Here is a 21,468-nt window from a genome sequence, read left to right on the forward strand (position 1 = left end):
ACGGACAGATATGAAAGTAGCACCAATCCTCACTGTTACATTTACCTCTAAGCCAGAAAGCCTATTTCCTAAAATGTACAAAAACTTAATTCAAACAAGTTGATTTTTTTTAATAGTAAACAGGTTGAAATAAACTAGACTGGCAGATGTTTTCATGTTGTTATCTTGAGAAAAAATAAGACTCAATAACCGAGCAAAAGATAACATGCTCATGAAGTGGTGAATTAGCGCCACCTTGACGACCTAACATTAAAATGCTGCTTACAGGTGAATGCATCGAGAACATTTACAATCCGTCATTTTAAAACATTATGAAAGTGACCATTCTGGTGTCAAAACTTGTACTTGTGCTGGTGTATTTGTACAGTGCAGTGTTGTTACTTTAACTTGAGTAAAGGATCTGAATACTTCTTCCACCGCTGGTCGGATGATGGAGCAGCTGCTTGGAGACTCACTGTTCACTTGTGACAAAGCAAATGTGTGTGCCTGTGGTTGTGCTTATAGACGCCAACAAGCAGTGTGTTTGTGTCTGTGTATATATATCATACATAATTCACCCTGCAGCCTACTGGAGGTCTAAAGCTGTGCATTTCCCTGGTCGTCTATATCTCTGACGTTAATGCCAGACTTGTCCCGTCTTGAGAGCGTGGGCGTCAAACTGTATGGACATTTAGACTTTATTTGTTCTGACTGACTGACTTCAAGCAGCCCAGGACGGACGTGAACAGAATCTGTCAGCCGCTTGAATGTACAGTAAAGTGGACCTCAAAGGCCGGCTCGCCCTGGTCATGCTAAATTTAAACCTGCCATCTCGGTCGGCAGCGAACCGCTCATGTTCCACCAGAAAAGCACTTAGGACGTGGGAGGAGCTGGGATTTCGGCACCGCTGTGATGTCGTCAGACTTTCTTCGTTTCTCTTTTTTGTCTGAAGGAAATCCATTAGGAGCGTTTGTTGAACAGCACAGCACTTTTGTTGCTTGGCTGACATCGGTGGGGAAGTCAAAGAATTCACCGATTAGCTGTGATTTAGAAGGAGCTGACAGAAGCTTTGACGTTGTACAAACGTCCTTTGTAAGCTTTTTGAAGCCCGATATGAAGACACACATCACATGTAGACTTTTGTTTTACATTTACAGTCATATTGTGATTCTCTGAACTATATTTTACTTCCATAACAGGGCTTTAGCTAACAATTGTTTTCATTGTCATACACCATTTTTTGTTTTGTTTTGTTTGAAACCAGTGACTTTTTGCCATTTTTGCATACAAATATGTATTATTTATTTGATTTATTTGATTATTTATCAAATAATCATTGCAGCTTTAATCTGTCTAAATAATTGGCATTCAAATATAAGCTGTATCTTTTTTTGACAAAACTATTAACTACATTTAAACAAATAAAATCACTTTCTTCAAAATGATGAATGCACGAAATATATATAATTAACAAACATAATTTCCAATATATACAATTTTAAACTGAAATACTCATGTGCAATTCTGGGACACCAGAAAGGAAGATCATACCATTGTAGAGTATTTCTGTCTTTTTTTTTTTTTATCCCAGGTTTAGAGAAGTGATTTTGGCTTGAACCTGACCCTGATGTGAGCAAAGCCTCGTTGTGTGTGTGTGTGTGTGTGTGTGTGTGTGTGTGTGTGTGTGTGTGTGTGTGTGTGTGTGTGTGTGTGTGTGCACATGCTGTGGAGTTCTGGCGGGCGTATGGTGCAGTTCAGTGAAACACATAAATCATCTTCATCCCCTGCTTCTCCTCCCGGGGATCTGAGGTCTTAGGTTCTATTCTCACAGAGCGGCCGCCATTACTGTTTGTTCATGCACACACTGATACACACGCACAGGCTTTAACTTATTGTGAGGCTGAAGGTCCTGTGACTTTAAAAACTAGATCACATAAGGACAAATTATCTTGAATATTAATCATCTGTAATCTCAGTTATCTTCTCTGGCTCTCAACTGCATTTAAATATGCATTCAAAGCGTGTATATTATTTATAAATATTAATAACAGCAATACGTGTACAGAAAACTGTACACTTTATGTGAACTATGTAGAAAAGTTTTTAAGCAGCCTGGGAGTTTATTTTCTAAATTTTCCTCCACATAAAAGTTGGTTCTATGAATCATATTGAATTTGAAAATCCTGGCTTATGTATGTATTGTGGATTTTACAGTAAGGTCAATAATGAGATTTTGACTGTAGTCTGTGCTGCCGGATCAAATGCATCCTTGTGCACGTTACAGCAGGACTTGTGGGTTGGACAGCATGTCATAGTAGTTGCACCCTTTGTCATGTCCCTGTCCCAGTTAAATCACTGAGCATGCTCAGATGAGGATTAGCAATCTATTGGCAAGAGAGTCTGATCCACAGAGCCCGCAGCCCATTGGTCGGCTGACAGATGGGCGTTTGGCGAAGGGGGAGGGGAGGTCACACAAACCAAATCCTAAAACCCGGTCATACAGCCACCTATCCAGCCACCATGACCCCGCATGACTTCATCTACCCAGAGCTGTAGAATAGCCTCAATAAAGGCCGAGCAGACACATGCGGACAGACAAGTGTATGCAAACTCACAGGCACTGGGGAGGAACTGCACTCGATCAACCGCAATCCTATCTGTCCACCATCCTCGTCTCATGCCCGTCTATTAAAATCCTTTCACTTTTTTATAAAGATTGAACTTGCCCTTCGACTGAGAGGGATTGGATCATGTCTGGAAGATCATGTGACATATTAATAAGATCCATGCTCTCACTCCTCCTGCCACCATTAGGTGTTCTGGAAAAAAAAAACGTTAACTGGTCCTGAATAACAACGGCTTCATTAGTGTGGAGCTAAATCAATGTCCAGCACTCCGGTAATAAATGATGAGAATGCTGAGACTGACAAGTGGCATTAAACATTATTGTTATCATTTCTCTGGCTATATTAATACAAGTGACAAATGATCTCATTATATGCAAATGCATTTGTGAGGAAGACACCTAAAAATGTGTCCGAGCGGGCGAGCGGGGACTGGACACTCGCTCGCTGAAGTGTGTGTGTGTGCGTCTGTGTGTGTGCCAGAGTGTGTCGTAGGACCGTTAGTGAGTCCATCTGTACAGACAGACAGGCACATGTTACATGGTGATGTAATGAATCAGCTTAGATTATTGATGCATTGCGTGAGAGAGTGATGGCGCTGTTGTATGGCTGAAAATGACACTAAGACCTTGGCCCTGCCTCTTTTTCTTTTTTTTCCTACCTTGTACTTTTACATGCAGAGTCCATTGCCTCCAGCGGCTCAGTTTCTGGGGTTGGAAACTCACATTTCAGCTCTCTAAACCCTCATCATTCTGATCCAGGTGGAGGTAGGCACTTGCAAACTAGGCAGTACGAGACTAGTCATGATTGTAGTGCGATTATACTAGAATAGAGAAACTGTAAAAGTGTGACGGTTAAAAGTTGCGTCAACTCCTGCTTTCATTGATGATGTAGAGCGTACAATGATGTACTTGGTGTTGTTCACATCATATTTTTTGGGGGACAACAATTGGGGATCAGTGACCAAAAAAAAATCTAATTAGAGATCAGATCCAAAGTCTTTACTATCAATTACTATCGTACCAATAAATGGAGTAATTCTAGTGAATTTCTTGAATTAAAATGTCCATATTCTCTTAACAACATACCCTGTATTAATAGTGTAACACAGTGTTGTGTGCAGCCATAAGTCTGAACATCTAGCATCACAATTATGCTCGCTCTCTCACTAAGTAACCGTTGAATAGAATAAACTTGTGGCCACTAAATAATTTCAGATTCACATTAGTGGAACATAGCATGACGATCAGTCAGGACATCAGAACAGTTTAAACACGGCAACTTGCACCAGTAGTTTTATGCATTCATATTATGTCATAGCTGATATATTGTACCACTACAGCGCTGTATTTATAGATCAGCAATTAATGAATTACTGTTGTGAAGGTGAGAGATTAACATCTCTCAGATTTAGAGATGACAAAACATATGCACACATCCGCACACAACACTGTAGTTGTAAAACAGAGCAATACACTTTGACAAACAGTGTGTGTTTTCATTTTACAGCCATATTAACAATAGTCACACCTTTAACAGTCACTGTGTTTTGCTGAAAAAACAACAACACAATTTCCAGCACTGAAAGGGTTGTGGAACAGCTTTTGAGTTTAGCCTATCTCAGCAGTGTGAAATCACACTATCATTGTGTGTTCTCACTTCTGTGTGTTTGAACGTGCATGCTTGTGTGTGTGTGTGTGTGTGTGTGTGTGTGTGTGTGTGTGTGTGTGTGTGTGTGTGTGTGTGTGTGTGTGTGTGTGTGTGTGTGTGTGTGTGTGTGTGTTCTGTGCGTTTGAAGAGGAAAAAGGGAAAGCTAGGCTTTCTTTGGATAAACAATCTGATGCTGCATCTCTTATGCTAATGTCTTAGCCCGCTCATTCCTCATTGCATTTCCATTCTCTGTCCTCATGCAACCGATGCAACAGACACGAGAGCTCCACCTGCAGAAACCAGAGTTACAGACAGCTCAGCCCCAGAAACAGACAATGTGTTACACACCAGGCATTTGTCTGAGCCTCCACTGGTGCCCATCGGGGAATTTGACGCACTTCCTGTTACGCGAGGGGTTAGCCTTCCTTCTGAGGAGCACCGGGTTTCCTTGACACCAGAGGGGTTCACACCTTCGGAGACAATCCCCGAACATTCACATCTGTCTCACCCAGTCCCAAAGGAGTCCACGCATCATTCGGTTGTTAATCATCATCTACACCACCATCCATTAACGATAGGGGCCGTCCTGTCTCATCTTCACCATCAAACAAGCCTGCACGACACTGAGGAAAAACACTCAAGGCATAGTGAGAGAGGAGGTAAGGCACACCCATAGCTCTAGTTCTACAGTAGATATAGACTAGAGGCTGCCAGAAAATAGAATAATCTCATTTAGAATCAGGAGATCATTTTCATTTCCAGCCAACGTGATGTTTTTTTCGGTGTGGAACCTTTCTGAAATTGGCAATTTTCACGAGGTGAAAGTCCCTAACATGCTCGTATACACAAGCTTCCATAATCTTATGTTCAGCATCATATCGCATGTCAGAAAATGCTTATTCAATTTAGGTAGTGGCAGTGAAATCTAGTTAACATGGATGAGTGAGTGAGTGAGTGAGAGGCCGTACGAGCACTGGCGGTGGAAGGTTTGCAAAAAGTCTGAGTTCAGTTGACATTGTCTGTGCCTCACTCAGAGGCATTGAGAGGACTGCGGAGCATCAGCCGCAGGATCAGAGTGACAGATAGATATGAAGAGGTAACAGGAGAGACAGAATCAGGACTGAGCCCAAAACATCCCCCTTGACATTAACCTCAATTTACTGCAGTAGATGGCAAAATACTATGTCATGGAGGGGCATTAATCTATTGAGTGTCAAGATATAAATAAAAATCACATGGTCTTTGAGGTCCCTTCTGTCAGTCAGTGTAGAGCAAGCGGGAACCCTGCACGAACCTGCCAGTCAGACGGTTTCGGGCTGAGCTGATTGAGATGAATGCCAACAACAGTTCAAATCACTCCTACCCCCAAGGCACCATAGGTTACTGAGAGTAAATGCATTTATGCCCACTGCTGTGCTACGTCTGCCTTTTGAAACAACCGGGACTCAGAATCCTGCTCTCCCACAAGAGTGTCTTTTTTTCCCCATTCATTTTGCGTGTATGCTCGTGTGTGTGTGCAGCTGTGACAGATGTGTGAGAGAGAAGGTCCAGTGGGGCCGGAGTCGGACATGAGCAGAGGAAGGCAGGGGTTACTTTGATGAGAGGTAGTGATGGCATGATGCCAGTTGTGCGATATGGTCCAGGGTGCTGTGAGAACAGCTGCTGGCGTCCTGTCTGACTGGAGCCCCAGGGACGGGGAGGGATGAAGGGGAGAGAGTGGGCGGGAGATAGCCTGAAGGGGGATGCTCCGCAGGGGAGCAGGATGCTTGCAGGATGCCCCCCCCCCCCCCCCCCCCCCTCTGAAGAAGAACAACCAGAGAAGTACATCGCCTGTACAAAAACCCCTCAAGGGGAAACACAGATGGATGCATGAAACATTGTATTCTCTGGTGGTCTGGAGATCATTAGTGCCTAAATGACGTGCATGGTGTGGTTGCTTCATGCGATCGGTTATTTTATATTTTTGTCTTAATCACTCATGTGAGGAGGACTTTGGTGATTTACTGAATTGTGCCTGTGTTGCAGTAAATGGAAAGGTAAAATGAAGAGAGGGCTTGATCCATAAACTAAACTAGTTCCACATGTCTATTATTTCATTTGTAGCCCTAAAATCTTGAAGCAAAGGATCTTGGGAATAGCATAAAGCCCTCTGGGAAAGTGAAAAAAGAGAAAAACTTGAGCGAGAGACAATTAAAAATGCAGTAAAAACGTGATGTGTGTTCTAGGTTGTCTCTCGTATTGATTTGAGATAATGTGTGAGTGCACCACAGAGAACATTAAATCTCAACATAAGGAGCTGCACCCATGAGAAGATGTTACTTTATATAGCGTCCGACGAATATTCATATCAAATAAAGGAGCAGAAATAAGAACAAAACAAAAGAAACAAGCACATATGGAGAGTTTCAGAAAATGTCACGACGTTCAGATAAAAGGAAGTGCATGTCATATCTTTCAAAACCGGAGTGAGATTGTAGTGATGAAGGAGTTTCTCAAGCCTCTCTGACTCTCAAAGCTTTTTCCCGAAGCCCAGGGCTGAGGCCCCTGATGGGGCAATCCACTATCTGACACACAGAGAGAGAAAGAAAGAGAAAAGAAAACAAAGTCTCAAAGGAAGACGAGAAGGGAGAGAAAGGCAGACGATATCAGTAATCTTTACCCACTGCAGTATCAGCCTAATTATACGGTTCTTATTGTTCGGGTTGCTTTGGAAAGAGCACGTAAAATACCTCATACGTTGTCCGTTCTTGTTGTCTTAATAATGATTGTGGTGCGTCAGTCTACCACAAGTCTGAGGGACACGTAGTCATGGCCACAAAACAACATCCTCATCCGAGCACAGGGGGGAAGGGAAGGAGGAGACAGAAAGCATAACTGAGATGACAGGTATTACTCTTTTATATGTAGTAGTGGTTCCTGTAGATTTATATACCGTAGTTTACTTTTGGCGCAGTAAATACACTTTTATCATGAGTTAAACTTGACAGCTCGCGGTGAACAACAACTGGGGCACTAAAAATTGAAAACAGCAAATTCATCTCTTCACTGACATGATAGTCTGTCACTCAACATCAGCGATAGAGCTGAATCATAATTTTGGCAACAATAGTGGTGTCATATTATTTATCTGGCTGACAGGATGAAGTAGAAATGGATACAGAATGTATTTCTTGTTCAAGGTGTGTTGCTGAGAAAAGAGCATGTCAAATGAATAAGAGCGGATATTTTTGCTTGTTATGTCACTGACGATTGTTGCGCGTCAGTCCCCCTCAAGTCTGAGGACCAAGCACATAATTTTAATGACAATTGTGGTTTTTCAGTCTCCCACCATTCTGAAGGACATGACGCTTACAATGACAATATTTGGTGAATGAGGAGAGACAAGCGGAAAGAAAAGCTATCTCTTTTTTATGCAGTGGTAGGGATGCTCTAGGTTTTTAACATATATATAACAACTGTGGTGTTTCAGTTTCCCACACATCTGAGGGACATGGGACTCACGGCCACGTTCAACAGACCCACGGCCACGTACAAGAGACTCACGGCCACGTACAAGAGACTCACGGCCACGTACAAGAGACTCACGGCCACGTACAAGAGGCCCACGGCCACGTACAAGAGACTCACGGCCACGTGCAAGAGACGCACGGCCACGTTCAAGAGACTCACGGCCACGTACAAGAGACCCACGGGCACGTGCAAGAGACTCACGGCCACTTACAAGAGGCCCACGGCCACGTTCAACAGACCCACGGCCAAGTGCAAGAGACGCACGGCCACGTTCAAGAGACTCACAGCCACGTGCAAGAGACCCACGGGCACGTGCAAGAGACTCACGGCCACGTGCAAGAGACCCACGGCCAAGTGCAAGAGACCCACGGCCACGTGCAAGAGACCCACGGCCACGTGCAAGAGACGCATGGCCACGTACAAGAGACAACCTTATTTGGGCACGGGGATAAAAGTGAGTAAGAGCATAAAGGTAGATCCTTTTATGTACTGTAGTCAGCTGTAGCCACCTGAACTCAACCTGTAGTGGAGGAAAAATGCAGTAGATAATCCTTCCCCACGTTGGCAACTGACAGCAACAATTTTTTTTAGAAACAGCCGAAAAGCATCTACATTTTTGCTTGCTTGCTGGCATTTGCTTCATTCATTAATGATGATTGTGGCGTTTCAGTTCGGCACAAGTCCGAGGGACACATACATGAGGCTCATAGCCACAAAACCACAATCTCATCTGGGCTCGGAGAGAAAAAGGAGGATGAGGAAAGAAAAGCTGAAAGGAAAGGTATAGTTTTGATATGTAGCGGTGGCAATCTTCTCGTAAAATACAGCTCATATTTTTGCTTGTTATGTCAGTGATGATTGCGGTGTGTCAGTCCCCCACATGTCTGAGGGACACGCACATGAGACTCATGGCCACAAAACAACCACCTCATCTGGACACGGGGAAGAAAGGGAGGCGCAGGAGCATAAGGCCAGAAAAGCTGAAACAACAGGTATTTTCTGTGTAGTGATAGCAAGTATACTGTAGTTTGCTTGTAGTGATGGAAATATCCAGTAGACAAACGTTCACCACAATTAAGAGTTGGCTACTTACAGCAAAACTAGAAACGGCAACGTGGATCTAGATTTTTTTTTTTATTTCAATGACAATTGTCGTGTTTCAGTCTCCCACAATTCAGAGGGACACGTATATGAGACTCATGGTCGCAAAACAACCTCATCTGGACACGGTGAAGGTATGTTGTTGTATGCACTTTAGTAGTTTTAACTAACTGTAGAAAAGTGTAGAAGTGAAAGTTTACAGTAGATAAACTTTCACAAATTTTTGTCACTGGAACAACAATGCAAAAAGAAGAATCTAAATTTGTCTCTTCAGTGACATGATAGTTATACTGCTAAATCTAGAGAAATATGTTCAAAGACAGATATGGTTTATTGGTTGTTTAAGATACAAAAGGAAACAGCATTTAAAATGTACCTTATATTGTGTTTTTGCTTGTTATTTCAATCGCAATTGTGGTGTTTCAGTTTCCCACACATCTGAGGGACATAGACATGAGACACATGGCGCCGTAGAGGTGACCCACGGCCACGTTCAACAGACCCACGGCCACGTTCAACAGACCCACGGCCACGTTCAACAGACTCATGTACAAGAGACTCATGGCCACGTTCAAGAGACTCAAGGCCACGTTCAAGAGACTCAAGGCCACGTTCAAGAGACTCATGGCCACGTTCAAGAGACTCATGGCCACGTTCAAGAGACTCATGGCCACGTTCAAGAGACTCAAGGCCACGTTCAAGAGACTCATGGCCACGTTCAACAGACTCATGTACAAGAGACTCATGACCACGTTCAAGAGACTCATGGCCACGTTCAACAGACTCATGTACAAGAGACTCATGGCCATGTTCAAGAGACTCAAGGCCACGTTCAAGAGACTCAAGGCCACGTTCAAGAGACTCAAGGCCACGTTCAAGAGACTCAAGGCCACGTTCAAGAGACTCACGGCCACGTTCAACAGACTCACGGCCACGTTCAACAGACTCACGGCCAAGTTCAAGAGACTCACGGCCACGTTCAAGAGACTCAAGGCCACGTTCAAGAGACTCGTGGCCACGTTCAAGAGACTCGTGGCCACGTTCAAGAGACTCAAGGCCACGTTCAAGAGACTCATGGCCACGTACAAGAGACTCATGGCCACGTTCAAGAGACTCGTGGCCACGTTCAAGAGACTCGTGGCCACGTTCAAGAGACTCGTGGCCACGTTCAAGAGACTCATGGCCATGTACAAGAGACTCATGGCCACGTACAAGAGACTCAAGGCCACGTTCAAGAGACTCATGGCCACGTTCAAGAGACTCGTGGCCACGTACAACAGACTCATGGCCATGTACAAGAGACTCATGGCCACGTACAAGAGACTCAAGGCCACGTTCAAGAGACTCATGGCCACGTTCAAGAGACTCGTGGCCACGTACAAGAGACTCAAGGCCACGTTCAAGAGACTCGTGGCCACGTACAACAGACTCATGGCCATGTACAAGAGACCAATGGCCACGTTCATGACACTCATGGCCACAAAACAACAACGTCATCTGGGCACGGGATCAAAAGGGAGGACGAGCATAAAGGTATATCCTTATATGTACTGTTGTTGACCTGTAGTGGTATCTATAAATATGCAGTGGATACACTTTTACTACGAGTTTAACTAGGCAACTTGTAACACAAACAGACAGACATTATTTCTTGCTATGTCAATGAAAAATAGTATGCGTTAGTCTCCCAAAAGTCTGAGGGACATGTACATCCGACCCATGATGACACTCATGGCCACAAAATAACAACTTCATCTGGGCACGGGGAGGGGAAAAAAGCTGAACGAAAAGTTGAATATTTTGTGCATACTGTAGTAATTCTAATGAAATGTGTTGTGTCCCACTGAGGGAAACGTACAGGAGGCTCATGGCCACATAGATGAGACCAATGACCACAAAACAACAACCTAATTTAGGCACGGGGAGGAATGGGAGGCGGAGGAAAGAAAAGCTGAGAGGATATCTTTTACATGTAGTGGTGGCAATGTTCTGGTAGTTTTATATTCTATAGTTGACCTTTAGCACAGTAAATAGAAGATACACTTTCAGCTGTCTAAAATGAGCCCCTGAAAAAAGCAGAAATGTGTCTTTGTTTCTTTTGTTGACAATGATCTCGGGCAGTCTCCCACAAGCCTGAGGAACATGAGTCTCATAGACGTGCACATGAGTCTCATGGAGACAAAACCAAAACCTCATCTGTGCATGGAGGAGAGGAGCATGGCAAAGGTAGAAAAGGTTTCTGTTTTGTAATTCGTTGCAGAATTTTATGGGGATATTTACATGCTTTAGTGTACCTGTTGTACAGTAGTAGATACACTTTCCTCACAAGCTAAACTTGGCAACTCCAAGTGATGAAATGGGCCACTGAACAATAGAATAGTGTATCAATTCATGTATTCGTGTCTATTCTGCAACACAGTAGCATGTTGGTGAACATATTAAGCTTAATTTGGCATCAACATTGGCAACATATTTCTATCCGAGACTCAAGATCAGATCAAGAAAAGGACAGTAGAACCAAGTAAAAAAACACAAATATCCATTGCTTATTTAGGTTGCTGGAAAAAGAGCATATACAATCTTCTTCATGTGATCCTTTTGCTTGTTATGTTTATGATAATTGTGGTTTGACAGTTTCCCACATGTCTGAAGGACACGGACATGAGATTCATGGCCACAAATCAACAACCTCATCTGGGCACGGGCAAGGTATCGTTTATATGTCGTGGTAGCAATGCTCTTGTAGTTTTATATACTGCAGTGTATCTGTAGTGAAGGATGTATGCAGTAAACTCTCATTGTGAATTAAACTTGGTAGCTCACAGTGAAAACAGAAACTGGGAACAACAAATGTATCTAAATTTATCTCTAACTACGTGATAACCCTGTCAGTCAACATACGCTATAAGGCAACATCTTAATTTGGGACCAACTGTAGCAGGAAGGAAATGAACTTCACATGGAAAATGCTCTTGAAAGACACAATGTTGTTTTTGCATTCAAAATAATTCGTTTCTAAGTTTAAAGTCTGGTCTGTTGAAGTGATTATAGAGAGTGGGAGCAATTGTATGATACTTTTAAAAGAAAAGAGAACTTTTTAATGTGCTAAATACCCAGAAGAATCCTTAGTCCTTTAGTCAATTACATTATATGTGAATAGGATCTATATTAACAACGGTTTCAAACAAATCATTGGATGTTGTTGTCTCGTCAGTAGTCGTCGTTCTTTCTAGTTTGGTAAAACAGCCTGCGTTGGTCTGCGCTACGTCAATATAGATTGATTTGCAAGTTGTTGCTCCTTTGTAGTGCACCACAAACCTGAGTGGGAGAGAGGGAGTCATGAGACCCACAAACACACTCCTGGGAGAGAAGATGAAGAGAGAGAAGAGAGCGAAAGAGAGAAAAGGAAAGGTAGAATTTTGAACATGTGTTGAGATGACACAGTGATTCATAACCGTGTGATAATTGGGACCCAAAATGTATCCTGATGAGATTAATAGGTGACACAGTATTGCAGTTATAGCTCCATTAAATGTGGTGATTTGAATCATTTGAGCCCAGAGTTAATCATCCTTTTCTTGGTTTAATCTACAAACTGACATTTGTATCAATCTTATTCACTTAAGGCTGTAAAGTTTAATAGGTCTATATGATTTTTCCCCCAAAAATGTTTAAGAAAATCTAACCCACAACTTAAAAGTTCATCTTTTCGGACCATTTTGAAAATGACTCCCTTTAAAACCAGCTTCCAGTCCACCCCAGATATTAACAGTCAAATATTGAGCTGACAAATAGGACTTGACTTGAAAGCTCTGGATCATGTGAAGACAAACTAATAAAATCTTGAGGATGACTTTTGGGTTCTGTGCCTCCAGTTAAGAAACACTGCACTAGGTGAAGATTATGTCAGCTTTATAGAACAAAGCAACCCCCTTCTTTAAGGTAGAGTCTAGTGGGAATCCCATCCACCTAATCCATAGCACCTCTCTGAAGTACTGATGCCCACCTATACCTGCCCCAGCTGTGTGAAGGTATAGAGCTGTAGATGACTCTAGCGCCGTAAATGACGTGGAGATAAATCTTAAACAAAGACTCCTTCATCCCTCAAGGGCTCCTGAAACTCTTGATCTCTGGAGAGCCCCAGGCCAGACAGTTGTATGGGATCATATACGATGATTTCAGAGGTAAGAGACCTGGTCTGAAAATACAGACAGGAGACTCGAGCTTGGTTAAATCCTCTGGTTCAGATCAGCGATTGAAAACTCTCTCATTTCACTTAAGTGTGGATGCTGTTTTTCAAGCAGCAACCTGTGGGAAAATTCCTTTCATTGCATGTCTTGTGTTTTTCATTTTGCTCACCTCTCTTCCCTATGCAACTCCCTCTTGGTCGTGTTTTTGCTTTATGTGCATGATCAAGGTAAGTATTTAGACTTTAAATTCATATTAAACCATCAAACAAAAGCAGACATTGACATTCCTGTTTATTGATTTTAGAAAGTACGCTTGTTAGCAAAATGTGCCATTATTCCTTCACCCTTAAAGACTCTTTTGATGCAGGCAGCTCTCTTAATTTCTGTCAATGTAACCATCTCTCACCGTGAACAATTGATAAACAGAAATAAAGCAGCATCTTGACTCCTAACGGTAATTTGTGGAACAATGTCCCATTGCATCTCTAGTCTGTGGAGTAATTGGGCATTTATATTTAATCAGGCAGTTCTTCCCCCACCGCTAGCACGGTTTCCTCAGTGCTGAGAGAGGCACTTTATGGCACTGCACTCGCTGGTTTCCTTTTAAACCAGCTCATTAATATTTCAGCTGGCATCATCAACCAAACAATAATAAAATAATAATGTGACGGCTGATTAAACAGCTAAACTCAGACTTTTTAATGTGCATTTAAATGTGTATTTGCATAAACATGCCTGGTAAACGCCTCTTTAGAGGACAGTGATGCCTTGCAGCACACTATTGCAGGCAACTTCTAAAGCTTAATAAAAGCTTAATTAGCTACCAGCCTCAGCCAAGATACCCGTAGTGAGAATGTAGAGCAACACTTGCTGTACCCCTCTGCACAATGCAGATCCTAGAGTAAATTATATCACGCTTTCATTTCTCCCTCTGTGGAAAAATTATACAAAAGGTCTTACACCATTCTCTGCAGCGTCTTTTTTTTTAGCTTTGGTTTTAGGGTATGAAATATGGATAAAGTCTTAATTTATCAAGCGTATGAGCATGAAGAGTAAAACCTGCAATCAAATCCTCTCAGATAATTCGTGAATTACAAAGGGAACATTTAATAAAGAGCTCTGATTGTGCAGCGCCTTATGGAAGAGAATTTAAGACTGTGGAAATGAAGAACAAAGTGAAAGAGAGGAGAGGCAGTGGAGGTTTTCAATCCGGTTAAGTGGTGTCAGACCGATTTCATGGTGTCAGGTGCAGTCTGAAAACAACTACCGTATCACTCACCTCAAACTCCCTCGGTTATGATTTTGTAGCATATAATCTACTCATCTGGTAATGCAATTAAACTCCCAGACACATTTAACACACCTGTACTCAGACGCCTGCACACACATACACAAACAAGCATGCACACACGCACACACACGCACACACAGGATAGTGGAATTCCCATCAGTAATCAGTGCAGCCCAGCGAAGCAGACTCAGCAAACCTGTGAGTGTAGTAATGGAGAGGGAGTGGTCTGTCTTTATTGAACCAATATAGAGTCAGAAAGGCAAGTCATAAAACACACTCAGAGTCATTCATTTGTTCACTGACGTCTAAAACTAAAGCCATCAGACATATCTGTTAATGCAAGTCATTTATCACTTCCACCGGTCGCTGAAGAATCCCATGAGCATGCTTACAAGGATACTACCCCATCCCAAGTATTGACTTTGATATCATGAACATGTATAATTATCTTCCTCTAGTAAAGGAACTCAAAACATGTCTCCTTCTTTCAGACTGTGAGTGCTACGGCCACTCCAACCGCTGCAGCTACATCGACTACCTGAACATCGTCACATGCGTCAGCTGCAAGCACAACACCAGGGGCCAGAACTGCCAACACTGCAGACTGGGATACTTCCGCAACGCCTCTGCCGAACTGGATGATGAGAGCGTCTGCATCGGTCAGTCTGCAGGGGGAAAGAAGGAGTGCGTGGAGGGGGACGGCGTGTGTGTGTGTGTGTGTGCGGAGTGTGTGTTGTGTGTGATTGACAGAGAAGGCGTTGTTGCTTTAAAATACAAGCAACTACAAGTTTTTTAACACAAAGATTACCACAACAAGGTAGTCTAGTAGTGACATTTTAAATAGATGCATATAGTAAAAACTATAAAATATCAAATGTATTTTCAACCATGCAGCTGCTTTTCAGACGCTTTTACAAAAACACATTTTGTTGCATTGGCTCTCTTTAAACAGGATTTGAAAAGATACACCTACTATGACTTTAAAGATATGTCAGTTTCTAGAGGAGTGTGTTTGTCCACATCGGCTGAAAAGTGAAGGTTTTTTTCAACTTTCTTTGGTTCACTCTAACCGTTCTCATCAACATATTTTTCAGATGCATCAGGCAGCCGTTTTCAGAAAATAAGCTCTAAAAACCCCACTGGACACTATATCTGGTCAGTGGTGGGATGGTGAACATAGCGGTGCATGTAGCAGCTAAAAAACAGATGTTTCATGTTGGTGGTGACTAAACTAGAGCTCAAATGAGGGTGAATATTACACTTCCTTTTGTCAGGTGGCAAGAAACATGATTCGCTAATGTTGCTCCATTTCTGCTGGATTTGTAAAAAAGGCACCCGTTTTGCTAAAATATTCACAATAGCAACTTTAGAAAGGTAATAATAGTTCAGCGCAGTGTTTACAGTTTATTACACTGGCAGTTTTGGGCCAAACAATGTACAAACCATAGACAGCATTGTCCTTCATCTAGAGGTGCTACTGTACATTATGTGTAGAAATGGTTTAGAAGTCCAACATTGTTCGACTAATACTGACTAATACTGATGCAAACAGCAATGCAAACAGCAATCCATCTGCAGGTGGACTGCAGGGGACTGGAGTGTAAACTTGTGGCGGTTGGGGCACAAACAGGCCTCGGAGTCGGCACAGATAAGGCCCCATTAGCTCGTCTGGCAGCAGACTGGCACACCGAGCATGGCAACAGAAATTAGTTCACACCAGACATCTCCAGAGCATCTCCAAGAAACCATGCCCTCTCAAGCATTAATGCATTTGCACAGGCATTGTACACAGCTACGCATTCCCTCGGTGGCTCACATACAATCCCGATATTAATGCACATGACCCACAAACACACGGCTACCAACCGCATGGCGTTGGTTGCGTAATGTGTTTCATTTCTATGAATATTTTATGATTTTATTATAAATGAGTTAATTTGATCGTGGGTTTAGCTTAAGCTACTGGCTTACATCAGATCATAAGAGAAACTCTGGTCAACTGACAGACAGATGCAAAGCAAATACGCAGCTGTGCACTTTTTTTTTTACCATCTCTGATCTGCTCCCACTGATGTGGATATCAAGTCAGCTTCTATAAATATACACATTTGTAATGATAACCACTTGCAGAAATAAGTGTAATTTATATGAAAAAGGGACAAATCCAATGACATCTCGTGTTGACGCTATGGTTGCTAATCTTCTTCAAAAACATTTTTTTTTATATTTGCTGAAATTCTCTGAGCATCTCGACAACAATCAACAAATCAAATGCGCTGCGAAAAATAAAAACGAAATATCCTGCATCTGTAGCTGTCACAGGATTGTAATAAAACAATCATATCATTTCATTCAGTCTAAAGAAATGAATGTCTTTGTTTATTAGGAAATGTTTACTTTCAAAATGATAATTTTGGGGGAGAGGCTTTGAAAGGAGGCCTGAAGGGACAAACCGTCAGTATTGCCAACTTGGCGACATTCTTGCTCTCTTTAGAAACTTTTGGAGCTCGTGCTGTTGTTGGCAACACTGCGCTGGGTTTTTCTGTTGGGTCATTTTTTAAATCTAGCGTACCTTTGCTAGTTTACTAACCCTAGCTTTAAAGAGGTAAATCTGTCTCAGACCTATTTGACATGAATCTCAGTAAGTAGTTAACATTTCAGTACAAGTTACTGTGATTGGTAGGGAGCAGAGCTCATGGTGTTTCTGAAAGTAAACATTAGTTTGTGGTGATTTATAGGCCATTTGAATCATATGAAGTTTTAACTGACGAAGCCTGAATTTGTTTTATTATTTCAAAAGACGTCTGCATGTCCCTCACCTGTTCAAAATACCACAATGTTCCCAATACTTAGTACACGTGCCTTTGAAGGGAGATATTCTGCGATAAAAAGAACTTGCAGTTATATTTAGATCGTATTAGTTTCCCAAACATCTGACACAGTACTTTCTGACATAGGACATCTGTCTTCCCAGTGTGGTAGGTGCTGTTATTAGGAAACCAACGGCAAACATTAACCTCTTAGAATCCTTGGGACAGTTTGTTTACAGTCTGTGGGATCAAATCTCAGTGATAACATCCAAAACGTAACTTGTTTTACTACATCACAGTAGTTGTTTAGTCAAGACACCATTACATGTATCACATTATCTGTGACTTTGCATCCTTTTCACCATGAGGTGCATGGTGTGCAAAACAAGAATTATTATGGCTGAAAAGGGCCGAAATTTCAGGTCTGAATCTCTGCAGCATCTTGGGATTTCTCTGTACTTCGGACAAACTTCACCTTACACAGTACTGCAGCTCTGAAAAGCATCAACACCAAAAGCAAAACTGTGGTCTGAATACAAATGCGCACATATGTGGCTGAACTCATTTCAACTCTTGGTCAAATCCTCATTCTAAATGTCTCCATCTCTTTTTTTCCCCCTAGAGTGTAACTGCAACCAGATGGGTTCGGTTCATGACCGATGTAACGGCACAGGCTTCTGCCAGTGTAAAGACGGGGCTACGGGGGCCAAGTGTGACGACTGTCTGCCAGGATACTACTGGAAACAAGGCTGTTACTGTGAGTATAAGGGGGCAGAGTTTTCTGTGGGTTCATGTCGGATAAATCCAGCCATGAACAAATGTTGTAGGTTTCCAGGACGTTTGCAGGTGCACTGTGCCACTTACTGTGTAGCCTGTGCATCTCCCGACGTGATCTTTACTCAGGGGGGAATAGATCATGTAGCTCATTAGCAGCATCAGCTGCTCCTTTAATTGATGACCCTATCACTCCTTAACCCCATTACAGGGAATCTCCTTCCTCTACCATCTACCATAGTGAGGGGCCTTAGTCTCACATAGACCCTACACACACACACACACACACACACACACACAGACATAAACACACACACACCACACCTCCACAGGCATACATGTATTTTGACTGTGGGTTTATTTACTACCATTTGGGGCATATTACTCCACTTTAGAGTTGAGATCTTACTCCAAATACTCCAATGCAACAGAGCCAATTATCGTCGGTGTAATAAAACATGTTAGCTCATGTAATTATTTCCTGTCATGGAAGCCTGATCCTCCCCTCTATTTTCTCTGAGTACACTTTTAGGTTAAGTATCTTTTGCAGTGCAACTACCTCTGTGGTTTTCCTAATGCCTTTTATAGTGTTTTAACGATGCCATTTGTTCCTCCAATCATTACTTAACAAATATCACAAATGCAGTGGATTTTCTGCTGTGTTTGAGACAATGATTTTAACTTGACCCTGAGAAAGTGCAGACGTAAGAAAAACAGACAGAAAAGAATTGCAAAAAAAAAAAAAAAAACAGAAGGCAGGTGTTACCTGTTGTTGTCCCTGAGGTAAAGACTGGAGAATTTATCTTGCCTCGTTCCTTCTTCCTTTTCTACTTTGTTCCTTCTGCCCTGAATTCTTCTCCTACCTCTGTTTCCCATCATGCCTTTTCTAACATTGCCCCTCCTTATCTTCCCTCACCTGTCTCTCTCTCTCTCTTTGCCATACATCTTTCTTTCTTCTTCATGCTCTTTACTCCCCCTCTATCCTTTTACTGCCTGTCAATCTGTCACTTTGCCGTGCCCTCTTTATTCCTGACTTCTCTCTCATTCTCCTTACCTCTGTGATTCCTTCCCTCTCCTTTTTTTGCCCTATACTTCTCCCTTTGCTACTCTTTCTGTCTGCCTTCGTCTCCGCTCACAGCTAACGTTTGCGACGACGAGATGCTCCTGTGCCAGAACGGAGGAACATGTTTCCAGAGCCAGAAGTGCATCTGTCCTCCAGAGTTTAAAGGGTTACTGTGCCAATCCCCCCGCTGCGAGGCCGGCAAGGACTGCAACGGCGCCTCTTCCCTGCACCTTACCACGGCCACCCTGCTGCTCTGCACTCTGCTAGCCCACCTGCTGGCCGCGTTAACTCCACACTGAGCTACGAAATGCCCCTCGGACTAAGGAGAGTGTGTGTGTGTGTATGTGTGTGTGTGTATACACGAGGCGAGGGGTGACCTAGAATGGTTAGGGCCGCCCCCAGTTGTGGACCCACACACCCCGGCACTCGCAAAAGCTCACACACAACACTAACTAGCCCCAGTCTCCTAACAAAACACACATATATATATATATATATATACGCACACACACAGACACACACACACACACACACACCTCACAGGACTGTTATGATACTGGGTGTGTGCTGAGGTGTGAGAAGGATGAACAGAGAAGAAATGGGAGTGACCTCAGAGAAAAAAAGATGCAGACGGAGAGGGGGAAGAAAAAAAAGAAAAAAATCATACCAACCACTGTTCCCTTTATTCCTGAGCTGGAGCAATGTGCATCAAACCAAAAAGCATAAACTAAACACTTAAATCACCACTGTTTCACTTCAAAGGGAATGGCTGTTGTACCCACAAGGACCTTTTCTTTTCTTTCCTTGGTTGAGTTAAGGATCTCACCTCCGTTTGACTGACGGCCGACGTGTGTGTGTGTGTGTGTGTGTGTGTGGTCAGACTCGGTGAGAGTACGCGACATGACGGCACGACGGACGAGTCAGGAGGAGAGATGAGCGTTGGATCCTGCTGCTGAGGCCTACATAGTATATTAACCAGGTTTCATTTCTTCTCAAAAGATGATACTTGAGTTTACATTTATTCTATTTCTGCTGCATTCTTTTTTTTCAAATTATATCTTGAGTCATTGTATCTAATGTGCCCACTAACAGTCGCTGAGATTATACATACTATATAATATCCAGGGGGTTACGAATAATACAAATTTAGTCACTATTATGGTTGTTATAGGAATGAGTGATTGTTGCCACACTTAGCGAGATTTTATCTTCACACAGTATACAGGAAGCAGAATTTAACTTTTCAGAAGTCTAAAAGAGAGAGAAAAGATATCGACCACGTATCAATATTATATGACATTATTTGAATATTTTTTGTAGAAATTATTTTTGTTTGGAGTTACAATAAATTATAAAAAATGACATTTACAACTATTCCAAATGAGCATTTTATTACACTGAGTGTAAACCTTGCAGTAAACATGACTGTTATTTGCCTTCTTGCTTGTACTTTTGTCATTCAATCAAGTGTCCGTGATTACATGTGCTGTTAACATCTCTTTTTTTATTTACAGTGGGGTAAAAAAAATTATAGAAAAAGTCAGCCATTCGAGCCATTTCATTCACTTCTGACGTGGTATTGAACACTCTTAATTACAGGCTATTCCAGCAGTCTGTCTGACAATCACAAAGAACTGCTTTATGTCAAGATAATATAAATTATTTCATTCTGATAAAAGTTGCAAAGAGCTCTTTATATCTGAAAATGTCACTTGCAGATTCAGCACAAGCGATGCGCTGATTAAACATATTTTCCATTGTACAAACAGTGGAGATATACTGATTCCCGGCGGTCCTGAGAGACGACTGACCCTGAGGACGGATTTTCTCATCTTTAACTCTCCTTTGCAAGGCCGTTCCAGTGACAGGCTGTGTTTAGCAAAAATGTCCTTCAATTTTTTATTTTCCTCTGCAAAACTATAACATTTCACTGAGAAGGGTTCGATTGCTGAGTCAGCCCAGGTACACGGTGGATAAAGAGACGTGAATGCTGCATTACACCAGGATACAGTGTACATCAAAGATAAAAGCGAGAATAAGCCTGTGAGAAATGACAAGACAGGGATTCTTGTATTACTCCTCTATTTTCTGAGCTGGTGGTTCCTGTATTAGCTATTCTGTGTGTAGGGCTCATCCCCTTTGAGTCTGAATGGTGTCAAGAACTGAGGCTTGGGAGGGAATAGTTTATGAATGTAGAACATTGAGAAGTGATGTTAAGGAACACATTCCATTGTGGATCAAAGAGCAGGAAGTGCTCGTAGCCAGAGAATAAGTGTAATGCAGTATACTGTAGGCATTAATGCCTGACTGACTGTATTTTGATGTTTAGATACAGTACACACAGTTGGTCGCCCAGTGTATAATTAATAACCGGGTTAAAGTTCCTCACAGTAACTTTAAATAAAAGTAGCAACACAACAGAGTGGAAATAGATTCAAGTATAAGTCATCAGTCATGCATTACAGCTCAAATTAGT

The 21,468-nt window shown here is 42.3% G+C and overlaps 1 protein-coding gene across 1 annotated transcript in view; it reads left to right on the forward strand.

Moving 5' to 3' along the window:
• The window catches only part of ntng2b (netrin g2b), a 56,749-nt gene extending 36,289 nt beyond the window's left edge, over positions 1 to 20,460 (forward strand). The window contains exons 6-8 of the mRNA XM_079178860.1: positions 14,837 to 15,004; positions 17,778 to 17,912; positions 19,068 to 20,460. Coding sequence (XP_079034986.1) covers positions 14,837 to 15,004; positions 17,778 to 17,912; positions 19,068 to 19,291 — 527 coding nt within the window. The 3' untranslated portion in view covers positions 19,292 to 20,460. The remainder of the gene's footprint in view (positions 1 to 14,836; positions 15,005 to 17,777; positions 17,913 to 19,067) is intronic.
• Positions 20,461 to 21,468: the final 1,008 nt, after the last annotated feature.

This window comes from Pholis gunnellus (assembly GCF_910591455.1).
Source record: "Pholis gunnellus genome assembly, chromosome: 18".
Taxonomy (NCBI): Eukaryota; Metazoa; Chordata; class Actinopteri; order Perciformes; family Pholidae; genus Pholis; species Pholis gunnellus.